The sequence below is a fragment of the Carcharodon carcharias genome, chromosome 18 (genome assembly GCF_017639515.1).
Source record: "Carcharodon carcharias isolate sCarCar2 chromosome 18, sCarCar2.pri, whole genome shotgun sequence".
NCBI lineage: Eukaryota > Metazoa > Chordata > Chondrichthyes > Lamniformes > Lamnidae > Carcharodon > Carcharodon carcharias.
Window position 1 is genome coordinate 75,429,940 of NC_054484.1, and position 13,347 is coordinate 75,443,286.

At 39.0% G+C, this 13,347-nt stretch overlaps 1 protein-coding gene across 1 annotated transcript in view; it reads right to left on the reverse strand.

Moving 5' to 3' along the window:
• Positions 1-1,204: 1,204 nt before the first annotated feature.
• The window catches only part of LOC121290861 (sodium/potassium-transporting ATPase subunit alpha), a 42,825-nt gene continuing 30,682 nt past the window's right edge, over positions 1,205-13,347 (reverse strand). Inside the window, exons 12-23 of the mRNA XM_041211871.1 lie at positions 13,054-13,246; positions 12,169-12,344; positions 10,659-10,795; positions 9,933-10,083; positions 8,100-8,268; positions 7,039-7,193; positions 6,580-6,703; positions 4,004-4,149; positions 2,993-3,123; positions 2,223-2,324; positions 1,971-2,062; positions 1,205-1,411 (exon numbers count right to left, since the gene is read on the reverse strand). Coding sequence (XP_041067805.1) covers positions 1,383-1,411; positions 1,971-2,062; positions 2,223-2,324; positions 2,993-3,123; positions 4,004-4,149; positions 6,580-6,703; positions 7,039-7,193; positions 8,100-8,268; positions 9,933-10,083; positions 10,659-10,795; positions 12,169-12,344; positions 13,054-13,246 — 1,605 coding nt within the window. The 3' untranslated portion in view covers positions 1,205-1,382. The remainder of the gene's footprint in view (positions 1,412-1,970; positions 2,063-2,222; positions 2,325-2,992; positions 3,124-4,003; positions 4,150-6,579; positions 6,704-7,038; positions 7,194-8,099; positions 8,269-9,932; positions 10,084-10,658; positions 10,796-12,168; positions 12,345-13,053; positions 13,247-13,347) is intronic.

The following is a 13,347-nucleotide window of genomic DNA, read 5'->3' on the forward strand; positions in this document are numbered from 1 at the left end:
AATACATCATTCCATCCATTCATTGCTGAAATGCTCAAAATATTACTTTCTTTGCCCTCGGGTCCTAGTCTCTCCTACTAATGGAAACATCTTCCCCACGTCCACTCTATCCAGGCCTTTCAGTATTCTGTAAGTTTCAATCAGATCCCCCTTCATACTTCTAAACTCCATTGAGTATAGACCCAGAGTCCTCAAACGTTCCTCATATGTTAAGCCTTTCGTTCCTGGGATCATTCTCGTGAACCTCCTCTGGACTTTTTCCAGGGCCAGCACATCCTTCCTGAGATACGGGGCCCAAACTTGCTCACAATATTCTATATGTGGTCTGACCAGAGCCTTATAAAGCCTCAGCAGCACATCCCTGCTTTTATATTCTAGTCCTCTCAAAATAAATGCCAACATTGCATTTGCCTTCCTAACTACTGACTCAACCTGCAAGCTAACCTTAAGAAAATCCTGGACTACGACTCCCAAGTCCCTTTGCACTCCAGATTTCTGAATTCTCTCTCCATTTAGAAAATAGTCTATGTTTCTATTCTTCCTACCAAAGTGCATGACCTCACACTTCCCCACGTTGTATTCCATCTGCCACTTCTTTGCCCATTCTCCTAACCTGTCCAAATCCTTCTGCAGCCTCAATACTACCTGTCCCTCCACCTATCTTTGTATCATCTGCAAACTTAGCCAGGATGACCTCAGTTCCTTCATCTAGATCATTAATGTATAAAGTGAAAAGTTGTGGTCCCAACACTGACCCCTGCGGAACACCACTAGTCACCGGCTACCATCCTGAGAAGGACCCCCTTATCCCCACTCTCTGCCTCCTGCCGGACAGCCAATCTTCTATCCATGCTAGTACCTTGCCTCTAACACCATGGGCTCTTATCTTACTAATCTCACTTTCCAGCTCATGGTCTGTACTCTTGTATGTTATAGAACTTCAATTGTATATCCATGTAATTGTAAAATACATGTTCTTTTGGCTATCAGGAAGTGATTTCCACATGCATTAATTTTTCTTAGAGGCAGTACTGTTCAGTATAAGGATACATAAAATACCTATGGGCCTATTTCAGACAAGATTGATGAATGCTGGAAAGTAAAATAAAAGCATGCAAATATCTTAAAATGGTTTAATACCCAATGCAGATGGTGTATATTAAGTGACTGTAATTAAGTAAAACATAAAAACATGGCACGCACAGACTTTGACAATCAATTTATTTAAATTATACTTGTAAAAAGTTTATATAAAACCAGACATTTTCAGTTTTGTTTCTTACAAAACAGTCTATCTCCATTCACCACAATTAGCACTTTAGTAAATGTTTAATAGTTAAGGCAGACAAACAAACTGATGAAATGTATTAGCATTTGTTCTTCTAATAATACGTTTCCTGCTCCACCCAACCTAGTAACAAAAAGAAAGAAAAGTCAGGCAACACATTTTTATAAAATGTAAAGTACAGGGTGAGCAAAACTCTGAAGCAATCATATGTCATTGTGTAATTCTCATTTTTGGTTTGACAGTTTTATTGCCCCGTTCTGTTTTTGTCCCCTTTGCTCTCCTGAAAGAACAGTGTGGTGATCCTACAGTCATATGAGTATTGCCCAGTAGGTACCCCAACTATGTGGCAGCTTTTTATGCCTAAGCTGAGACAGCAAATGTCAGCAGGTAGATTGCAGAGGAATTTCCCAGCTGAGCTGATCATGTCCTCATTCAACATCCACATTCATGCATTTCCAAGCAGACTTCACTAGGCAACAATTGGGAGCCAAGCCCTAGGTGATTTCCTATGCCCTCTGCCAATATCCTTAGCCCAGGGAAGCCAGCAGACAACCAGATTCAGATCAGCACAGAACAGAACCGGAACACCTGATTTATATATCCCATACCATAACTCATTAGCTTATTTACAAATCTACATTGAATACTTTCAGGCACAATGTCACAAACAGTTTTAGATTACCTCCAGGGCTCCTACGGATGATGAACCTTCGCATTTCATCATAAAGAAATATGAGAAGACTGTATGGAAAGGCACAGAACCACCAGTTAGGTCTGAAAGAAAGCAAAAAGTCTGGATTAAAGACCTAACAAGAATGATGTTAACCAAAAATGGAACAGCCGCAGCATAGAAAATCTGAACACTAAAAGGCTCTTGTTGTTACGAACTAAAAACAACCACTACTCCAGGAACCAGGTCAACTTTGTTACTTACTTGAGTGGGTACATCCTCAGTGCTACATCAGTGCCAGGGCAATATGAAAGGAAAGCAGCAAGTGCTGTTTCTTCAAACAAACCAAAGATGAGAATTTTGTTCCTGTGAAACATGGAAATATGTTATTGAGGCAAGGCAACAGAAAGCACTCATCATCCAAAATACCTCTAGGATTCCCATTCCTGAACACAAACTGAAAACTGGGACTTTCATTGGTGCTGGCAATTTGGGGTAACAAACTGAATGACCATTACCCATTTATGAGTCTAGGTACCAACAGGTTATTCCAAGTGGCACTAAACATGACTTTTGACACTATCCTCACATTATTTTCACCTATGCACTTTACTAGAAGAGCTGGGGACAATAAAACCAATGGATAGTGACCAGTTGCAGGAAAGTTGGTTGATTCTAACTCTGCCTAGTCCAAGGTGAAGATGCAAATTATAATAGAGCAACACAGGTCAGATAATTTCAATATCTAAGTCTGCACTAAATTATGACATTATACGGCAACATACTACAATATAAAAAACATTCACTTGCAAAATAAATGGGGGCTTCACATCACATTTTAGCAAGTTAATCCTCTGGTCCATACCAGATTTTTACCCAGCATAGTCTCATTTACATTCCATTAGAATACAAGAGAAAGAAATGATTTAATTCTGAAATTCTTTAGTCAAAGGTGCCAACTGTTATTACTACATTTAATGCCATTCATTGGGTGTAACCTCCCCCTCTCCTGAACATATTGGTGAAATACTTACTTCATTCCCTGCTGGAAGACAGAGTTCCTTCTGGTCTTACAGATTATTAAGTCAGCCCACTGCACAATCACAATGCTGACAAAGAACGAGGTGTGGCATGTGAACTCCACAATTTTCCGCTGCTCGTAAGTCTGAAAAAGGACAGAAATATTAGAGGGAAGTTACTTTAAATTTTAAATGTGCTCAGGAATTGTCAAGGAACTCAAACTTGATATACCAAAGAAGTGTGATAAGATTTTAAAAAGTATTCATTTTACTTCACTGAGACACACTCCAACCCAATAATGGAAATTTACACTCATTAGAGGAAGAGAATGCAACATTCCAGCTCTGTTCAAGAAAGCAGTTCACGCATCTAATTACATTTCTCTTTTTGTCTTGGATCTTTTCTGAGTGAAATTATAGCTCTTCCTCTTATCTCCATTCATAAACCTTTTCCAAATTATGAAACCTTGATTATTCACTCTAGTAGAGGGAGCCTCCCAGGAACACAGTAAATTGTTATTTGTTGATTGATTATTACACAATCAAATGTCTATTGACCCCAATTTTTCCATCTTAGAAAGAGACATCAAAAAATTAAATTACCAGCATCCCCAATCCTACTGTTTTCCTAAAGCCCCAAGGCTTGACAGCAGAAGTGCACTGAATTAAACTCTACCAGATCCTGGATATCCAAATAACCATTTGAATTGAAGGATCAAGAACAAGAGTCCGCTTAAATTAATTGTTTGTTTTTGTAAATTAGGCCCAAACCCTACAAAAGATTTTGTGGGTAACCCAGGTTCCATTGTAAAAGAAGAATACAGATCCTTTCAATAAGCTGCTCTGGGTGTCGCTCGAAGTGGTTTGTTGGAAAGTGTGAATTGTGCATCATGGGCTCAGCTATTGCAATAGTCAACTGCCAACATTACTGAGGAATTATATTTCCCAGAGTCTAAACTGACTACATTACAGGAAACCAGCCTTTGGTTCTCACCAATACATGGCAGTAAAGGGGCTTGTACATACCCACTGTTGACCATAGCTGTCTTCCACATCACTTAACCACCGGTCATCCCAAGCCACACGCTTTCCAATTAGATCCACTGGGAGGAATCCATTCTCAGCCAAGATCACAAAATACGTGAAGAAACCACCCAAGGCCTGAATCATTCCTGGATGGAAGTAATTACATATTTGTTTTAACTCTTGCCTCTACTCATACAAAGAAAAATTGAAACAACGCATCTTCTTCAAAAAAATTAGATTGCACAGATGAGGGAAATTGGGAAAGGAAGACAAGCAACATTGCTAAAATATACTATTACAGAAGTTGAAAGAAGAGATATCAGGAAAGGTGAGCAGGCAGTGAAAACATATGCAGAGTTAAGAAACAGCAAATGATATAAGGCTAGATAATTGTCTACAGACCCCCTGACGGCAGTACTGTAGTAGGGGTGCATAGATTTGGAGATCAGAGGTGTGGCAAAAGCAATGTGGTTATAATGGGATACTTTAATTTTCACAGACTGGGGGGATACAGAATACCACAGGCAGCAAATTTCTGAGACAATGTTTTACTCCAACAAGGGAGCAGGCAAAATTGCTGTGTAACAAGCCAGAATGAGCAATCTGACAGTAAGGGAACATCTTGTAAGCAATTACCATAACATGATCAAATTTAAACTTAGTTTGAGGGGGAGAAGAGTCTCATATTAACTTAACCAAGGCTAACATTGAAGGGCTGAGGCATAAACGGACCTCAGTACACTGTGCTAACTGTGGGAAATATTTGATACAGTGCAAAACTAATATATAGTCCTATAAAGGCAAAAGCACTTGTGTAATTAGGCAAATCATGGTCAACAAATGACGTTAAGATACAATATAAATCTAAAAGCTTATACAAATGAATAAAAAGTAAAAATCCAGCTAACATGTAAAAAATAACAAAACAAGAAAGTTTTAAGAGTTACAAAAAGAAATACGAGAAAAAACTTGCAAAGGCTAGAAAGACAAAACAGTAAAATCGTTATAACAAGATTGATAAAGAACAATGTGGGCTTATAAAAGATAGACTGATGTGTCGCAATAATTGACAATAAGGGAAAGGCAACTTGTTAATGATTACTTTGTATCTGTCTTCACAGTAGAGGAAAAGGACAAAATAAATCAATGGGAGAAAACTGATTACAATCTGTCATTGGGGACAATGACTCAGCTGATCAGAGAGTCAGTGTGGATTTGTGATAAGCAAGTATGCTTGAATAATCTGGTTGAAATTTTGAGAGATTATCATGTTGAATAGGAAAGTACTAATAAGACGATATCTATATGTACTTACAGAAAGCATTGGTTAAGGTTCCACACAAGAGATTTATTAGCAAAAATGAAACCACACACAAATGGAGGCAACTACGCACCATGAACTGGAAATTAGTTGAGAGGTGACGATACAAGAGAGAGGATTGGCAGGATGTGACAAATAATGTTCCCCCAAGAATCTGTATTGGAGCCTCAGCTTTTCACCAGATTTACCTCTTCTCAAAACATGCCACTATTAGGTCTGACAACATTGATTGGGTTTGACACATCTCACTTCTTGTTGCAAAACAGTAACATCTGAGAAAGATATTTTAAGTACTTGGAATATTTCTCAAGTTTCACTCTATACAACAGGACCATTTTAGAGAGATGGAATGAACTTCTAGGTTAAAAAACAGCCAACGCATAGCAAATGTAACTGTTTCTATTCAACAGCCAGAAACATTACAGGATTATTTACTGTACCAATTTTCACTCAGCAAATTCCAACTGAACTACCTGGTGAAACAACATCCGAACATAAAACAGTTATAAGTGCATGTCAATCATACTTGGGGGAAATTATTTGGCATGAACACGGTGTTCCTGAGTACAAGGCAATTTTGTGCAGGCATTACAATTTTGTATAAATTGGTCCAAAAACAAATGGAAAAGGGATTTTAGTCTGACCAATACCAAGTCATTTGACCGGAACAAATAATTTGCTCCAATCAGGCGCTGCTCACTATTCATCTTCAACAATAAAGTGTGCCATTTGTCTCTTCCCTGGATTACATGCATTCCCCCTTCCATCTCAAATGCTGACCCTGTACTTACATGTGATTACCTCTATTCAACTGCAATTTGCTGTAGTGGTATTGTTACACACCTTCCAAGTACCTCATTTAAATATTCATTCTTTAAGCTTGATAGTCCACAGTCAGCAAGAGCAACATATTTGAACGTAGTGCTCTATCCAGTACTCATGTGACAGTTACTCCAGGGGTTACTGAGCTGCAGCTCAAGGATGGACACTTTGACTTATATTCCAGTCCAAAGTCTAGTGTCATTCAAGTCAAATATAGCACCACTGAGCTTGGCTAGATTCATCCCAGGCTCAAGCTTAAAACAGTCATTCCAGGTCCGGATATCCCTGCACCAAATGGAGCTTTGAGTTTTGCCATGTTGACTGCTGAAGGCTATGTGTAACAAGTTAACAATTTTATCATGCACAATATTTATATATTTTTCAATTTAATGAGAAGAGAAATGTTAGAATGGCCAACCAAACCATTGCTTACCAATCTGTCCATAGGCCATACTGATCAATCTCTCATTCACCAGTTTATCTGTCTTGGGGTTACGTGGCTGTCTCTTCATTATATCACTTTCAGCCTGTTCATAAGCAAGAGAGATGGCAGGGACCTGCAAAGGACAGCAAATCATTGGTGAAACGACTGTACCAAAACCTCACTGGGGTAGCATCATTTATTTACATGCTACTAGTTTCAACATTTTGCTGTAACGCATTTAATTGGCAGGGCGGTAGAACACTGATGTGCAGATATCATGCATTGCTAGCCTCAGGATCACTTAATAGTTAATGGGTCATTCTCCTATCACTGGCTCAAAAGAAGGATAAACAGCCTGAAATGAGGACATCCACAGGTTGAAGGAGGGAGAAGAAAGCACCAACACAATCAGAGTTTTAAATATCCACCTCAATAAAGTAACTACAAAAATAATTGATAAAAACTCACCATGTCAGTACCCAGGTCAATGCAGAGGATAGTAACAGTTCCAAGTGGCAGTGGGACGTTTGCAATGATGAAAAACAGAAAAGGTGTGATTTCAGGGATATTGCTGGTTAAAGTGTAAGCAATGGATTTCTTTAGATTATCAAAAATCAGGCGACCTGTGAAAAGATCACATCAAAATTTGGGGAAGCAATTAAATAATACACCCCATTTCTGCAGAAACTGGGTTTTGGATGCTGTAATTCTTACAAAACAGGAAGGTACTCTAAAAACAATTGCCAACGGGCAATTCCATGAAACACCATGGCAAGATAGACCATTGAATTCTTAATCATAAAAAAAAAGCACAGACAATTATTCAGTTCGAGATGTGATAGTGACTGAATACTCCATAGGTTTAAATATTAAGGAGCATGCCTGGACCACTCATTGTACGATCAAAAGAAACCTCTTATTTCTTTCCCTTCCAACTTTCTGCTCTTGTCCTTTATTTCAAGGTGGTATATTATGCTGGGTACATTTCCACAACTGACAACAACCCTTCAGCACCTTGTTTCGAGGCATTCTTCATGAGGCCAGGCAGTCAAGAAGTTATTTGATCATTGAAACATCACAGGTGAGTCAATGTTATTCTGATTAAGTCGCTACATGCATGCTTTTTTGCACAGTTACTGAACACATAGGAGGAGCAGCAACTCTGCCAAATGACTTCCACCCCTCCTCACTGAAGCCTGAAACATGATTAGTATCCCACCGCAACCCAAGTTACAGTCAGCCAACTTATTCAAGTTGCGTATTCCCTATGTATTAAGCCCATTTAGTCCATTTATGTATTCTGTACTCACCTAGACCAACTAGAATACATGTGTTAGCAGAGGACTAAAAAGAGAAAAATCTACAGATGCTGCAAATCTGAAATCTAAATGGAAAATGTTGGAAGTAAACAGCTCCTTTAAAATGCTGCTGGACTTGTTCTACACCTTTAGCATTTTCCCCTTGTACATCAGAAATGCAGAAATCCCAAAAACCAAAACTTTGCCTTTAGCTCAAAATATTACCCTCACCTTCTTCCACACCAGTGACAATGGAAGCAAAGTTATCATCGAGCAGGATCATGTCAGCAGCTTGCTTGGACACATCAGAGCCAGCAATACCCATAGCAACACCAATATCAGCCTTCTTCAAAGCAGGAGAGTCATTCACTCCATCACCTGTCACAGCTACAATGGCACCCTGCAGAAACATTAAATCAAATATTATCAAACCACGCGTCAACTTTGGCTCAATTGGTAGCACTCTCACCTCTGAGTTGCAAGGCTCCAAGTTCAAGTCTCACTCCACGACTTGAGTGTAAAACCCAAGGGTGCTCTCCACTGCTGTACTGAGGGACGGTTGTGCTGTTAGAGCTGCCTTTTTTTGGGTGAAATGCTAAACCAAGGCCCTGTATGCTCTCTCAGGTGGATATAAAAGTCCCGTGACACTATTTTGAAGAACACCAGGGGAGTTCTCTGTCCTGGCCAATATTTGTCTCTCATCAAACACTGCATTTTTCTGGTCATTATCACATTGCTACTTGTGCCATGCACAAATTGGCTGCTGAACTTCCTACATCATGACAGTGGCTGCAGTTCAAAAGTTTTCATTTACTGTAAAGTGATTTTGTGACATCCTGAGGTTGTGAAAGGTGCAATATAAAGGCAAGCTATTTTTTTGGTGTGATGTCCTTTGTGAGGAAAGTACACTATTGGAGGGGCCATAATTTGGATGTGACGTTAAACTGAGGCTTAACCAATCCAAGCATCACAAAGTTATATTATCTGATCATTACCACATTACATGCTTGGAGGAGTTTGCTGTGTGCAATTTGGCTGCCTTGTTTCCTACATTACAACAGCGACTATACTTTGCCATGGAGAATGCACCATTGATAGTGACTGACAGTTAACTGCCAAGCATTGTTCGCAATTTAAACCAGGCAACTTGACCCTGATTGACCCTTGACCCTGGTCAAGGAATTGCCCTGAGGAATGAGTCAGCAAATGGCTGCAACTTAATTTGTTTAGCTGAAACAGGCGCAATGTATGTACATGTTCTTTCTGTCTACAAAGAACAGGGCCCTGTGCATTAACAGCTATTTCATTGGTTATAAAGCATTTTGAGATGTCCAATGGTCATGAAAACAGTGATATAACTCAAAGTCTTTATTTTCAAATAAAAATCTGCTAACTTCCTGTTCCATAAAGCTTTATACCTCTTCTCCTAATAACAAACTTCTAACCTTTTCAAACTTGCAATATTTCATAACTACTTCCATTTTAAGGGGTTACATTTTAGGGGAAAAATTCCAATTTCAATTTTTTTTCAAATTCAGGAAGCCTGTGCAATGGACCTCAAAGACCTGTGCAGCTGAATTCTATTAAATAAACATTCTAAGTTTTACTGGCAGCTTAGAGAATGCTGAATGAACCACAATGCAGCATGGCTTAAAAGCCTACTGGGAGCGTTCTTAGGCCTTATACAAGACTGGCTCTGCAGCAAATGTTGGGAATCCCACCAAAGTGATGTAAATGACTCAGATTGAAAAGTGCATCAAGATGGGAGGCTCATCTATGCCGCCGACGCAAGTTCTGCCACATGCAAGATGTGATCCAAGAGCAAAATCTAGGATTTAGAATTGGTCATAAATTTCAAATTTGACATTTGCATTAAATAAATGCTGTGTGGACAAATTAATGTTCGAAATGTAAGATCATTTAAACGCAAGCCTTTCTTCTGCCCTTCCATTCTCAACTGCTATGTGGATTAAGTTGCAATATGACAAAATCCTACACAAATCATTTGATGAATGACAAGGGAAAAAGAACTGCATCTCATTCACAAGTGTGATAGTTCCCTACCTGTCGCTGACAGCCTTCCACGATAATCAGTTTCTGTTGGGGAGAAGTTCGAGCAAAGACTATCTCTGTATGATAGTATAAGATGTCATCAAGCTGTTCTGAGGTTAAGTCTTTGAGTTCTGAACCATGGACAACACAAGCTTTGGCATCCCTGTGTCACAAGAAGTGCAACATGAGGTTCAGTAACATGGCAATACATACAGAAGCTATTCGTGACCATCATTCATATTTTAACTTAGGTTGTGATCATCAGACCATCAAACCATTGAAAGAGTCGCAGATAAGACTGATCCTGCCCTCACCTGACATTTTCCCACTAGAGGTCACTGGATAATAATCCTGGTTGATTCCCTCCCACTATGTAGCTTTAGGGGACAAAGCCCAAACCTAACTTCAGTGCTGCTTTCTGGAGATCAGCTAACTCAGTTTACACCAGGAATGGAACCTTATGATCTGTTGGGCCCAGTTACTTGTACTTTTATTTATCAAGTCATCAGAGGAGTTACAGTGAGCTTTAAATGATAAAACACTAAGAGCTCTCTCCTCCAGTGGCTCTCAGGAAAGAGAAACTCTGCATTGTACACTGAAAGAACTCTGATTCCATACCCATCCAGTTCTGATTTAGTCAGTCAATCTCAGTCAGGGTGGCAAAGATATTACTATTGGCCTCAGCAACACTGAACTACAAAGGGAGAAAAATCAGCCAGGATTCCAGCTTGTTCTTACCTGGGATTAACTTGACTACTTGGAATGTTCAGACGAGCAGCAATGTCTTCTATGGTCTCATTTCCTTCGGAGATGATACCCACACCCTTAGCAATGGCTTTAGCTGTGATTGGATGGTCACCAGTTACCATAATAACCTATACAGTACAAATTGAAAATATGAATCAGGAACAAAGAAAAAAATGACAGCAGCTACCTCAAAGTAACCTACGTCCATATATCCTTGCTTAGAGGTAATTGGAGCAGCCTACAGAGATTTCAAAAACTTTTGATAAAGTCCCACACAATAACTACTTTATAAGATAGAGTGGGATTGGAGGAAAGATTATAGAATTATTTGTATTCTTGTAAGCAGGTTATTAATGGTAGTGGTTGTGTGTGACACCAGTTATCAATAGTGTCCCACAGTTATTGTGTTACAAGTTTCTCACAATCTTTGTCAGTAATCTGAATGTTGGCTTTGGGAGAATTGGCCATAAGTTCCTGATGATATGAAGAATTTAAAAACTTGGGAGAAGAAATTACCGAAATCAAATTCTGATGCAATGATGGAAATTGGCATCTGTCTGACGTCATTTAACACAGATAAATTTAGTGTCATGTCTGTTAATTGGGCTAATGACAATCATGTTTATAACATGCAACGTTCAAAACTAAAGTCTATCGAGCAAGAAAGTGATCTGAATGTTATAGAACATTAATGTTTAAAGGTTCATGAGTTGAAGCATGGGGCTATAGCAAAAACAAATGAAGTATTAAGATGTATTATAAGGATGATTCAATAGAAAGCAAAAAACACCATATTGTCCTTTTCTATTCAATACTGTGTCCAGTTTTTATCCTTTCACGTAATAGGTGATTGAAGCTGCTAGAAACGGTTCATGAGAGACATTGGATTAAAACCCCTAAGTTTAGCACAATCAGATTAGAGTTGGGTCTGCTCTAAAAAGTGTAAACGTTAGTGAAATATAAAGGAGGTCTTTAAAAGAAGGAAGGGATCAATCTATATCCAACAGGCTATTTGTATTAGAAATGGGAGAGAGAAAAACAGGGGACATATGTGTAAGTTATGCAAGCATAGAACGAGGTTAATGTCAGATTTTTCTTTCTCACAGGGTCACTGACTTTTGGAACAAGTTACCAGGTGGTGTAGTGAACGTGGATACAGTGCAAATATTCAAAAGGGAGCGAAACACCTCCAGCTCCTACTGAGGCTGATATTACAGTATAAAAAACAAGAGAAGTATTGGGCGGTGTGATGCATGGAACTCGTTTTGATCGCCTTTAATCGTCAGAGATTAATTTCACAGGCGCTTTTATCTTTGAATTAGCCTCGTTTTCAAAACTCCATTACGTTTTGTAACACAGGAAAACTGACCCCAATATCCAAGCTTCTTTGCTACTGTACAGTTATCACGTGGCTAACCTCTAGCTAAGTAACATGTAAAGTTGCAAAGCTCATCTTAAGTTGGTTTACAGTGCTTTTGGTGTAACTCATAAGTATTTTTACCTTGATCCCAGCACTTCTGCACTTGCCAACAGCATCTGGTACAGCAGCACGTGGTGGATCAATCATAGACATCAGTCCAACAAAGCATAGGTCAGTTAGGGGGAAATTGGGTTCATCTGCATCAAACGGAAATCCTTCTGGATATTTATCTTCAGGCAATGGGAAATGGCAGAACCCTACAAGAGAATAATGAGTGTTCAGCAGGGAAAATTGCACTTGATTTCTCCATTATTTATACAGAAGAAATACTCAAATTCAACTTCATTTATTCTTCTCTGAAGACAACACTATCTAGAAGGTATTTGTGTTTCGCTGGGATGTGGATTGCAGATATAACTAAAGTTTCTCCTGCCAGCAGTTAGACCCTATGTGCATACAATTTAGGGAGTTGCGACCTAACCCCAATCTGGTACGAGATCACAGTTCATAACTACTCACAATTTGGGATATTTCAAACAACCGCAAAAAAACTTTGCCTGCATAACATTCATTGCATGTCAAAAAAATCAATCCATTGCGAGATGTCTTGGTCCAAAAGATACTAATATAATTGCATGTATTAAAATACAAATATCTTAAAAACAGACCAATTTCCTGAAAATTCTGGCTGATTTTCCTCTCTGGCTTGATTGCTGAGGTCAAAGGTGACACCCTTCATTTTATCAGAGCAGCTTAATGCAGCACCAACTAAGAAACAAATCTACAACTTTGTGTGGCATTGTTACTTTTACAAGAGCATTTAAAAGAATTTAATATGTTAATTTTCCTATGTTTTAGATTCAATAGACGGTATTGTGACTCAAGTGCTCAAATGTTCACTGCATTTGTGCCATTACCTCCTCCAGCACTTCTACCCCAACCACAGACTCAAGCCTCACTCCTTACCTAGTACTCGCTCTCCTAAACCACCCAGCTCCAAGTAAGCATTCTGGAATGCTTCTTTCATCTCCTCAGTCAATTCTACCTCTTCACCGTTCAAGAGGATTTTGGAGCAACGGTCTAGGATTCGTTCTGGTGCTCCCTTCATTACCAATAGGTAGCGGCTTTCACTGGATTTTTCATTCTCATGGATAGATAGCTGAGGGTAAAATTATTGAAACATAGAAACGGTCAGGAACACCTCTAATGTGCACCTGCTAAAAATTGTTAAACAGAAAACCACAGTAACCCATTCACCAG